At 54.7% G+C, this 470-nt stretch overlaps 1 protein-coding gene across 1 annotated transcript in view; it reads left to right on the top strand.

Annotated features, from left to right (window-relative positions):
- Positions 1-400: 400 nt before the first annotated feature.
- LOC311121226 (histone H2B-like) overlaps positions 401-470 on the top strand; it is a gene marked incomplete at both ends in the record, with an annotated part of 312 nt that continues 242 nt past the window's right edge. The window contains one exon of the mRNA XM_084195739.1: positions 401-470. This exon is cut by the window's right edge and continues 242 nt beyond it. Coding sequence (XP_084051865.1) covers positions 401-470 — 70 coding nt within the window.

Below are 470 nucleotides of genomic sequence, written 5' to 3'. Positions count from 1 at the left end.
CGCACACACACACACACACAGTCCAAAATGGGAGCCCTATGTCTGACGGTGCCAAAGTGGGCAATTCTATCACCAGCATTATTTGGCACAACAATCGTGCCATTTGGACACCTATTAAAGCCCCCCTTTTGAAACACACAATTCCCCATCGGTCACAGAGCATAGGCTATAGAGAGGAGGGAGGGAGGGAGGGAGGGAGGGAGGGAGGGAGGGAGGGAGGGAGGCAAGCAAGCAGGGGAGTGTCTACGGCCGCTGACTTTGCTTAGCTTCCTCTTCATAAGACGGGTAAGCGCCCTTCACCCCCTCATTCGTTTCTGAGAAGCAACGAGACATCATCATGCCCGAGCCAGCAAAGTCAGCGCCCAAGAAGGGCTCCAAGAAAGCCGTCACCAAGACCGCAGGGAAGGGCGGCAAGAAGCGCAGAAAGTCCAGGAAGGAGAGTTACGCCATCTACGTGTACAAAGTCCTGA

The sequence above is a fragment of the Coregonus lavaretus genome (genome assembly GCF_964263955.1).
Source record: "Coregonus lavaretus genome assembly, contig: HAP1_SCAFFOLD_4228, whole genome shotgun sequence".
Classification (NCBI taxonomy): domain Eukaryota; kingdom Metazoa; phylum Chordata; class Actinopteri; order Salmoniformes; family Salmonidae; genus Coregonus; species Coregonus lavaretus.
Note: the sequence above shows the minus strand (reverse complement) of the source record. Positions and strands in the feature narration are given on the sequence as shown.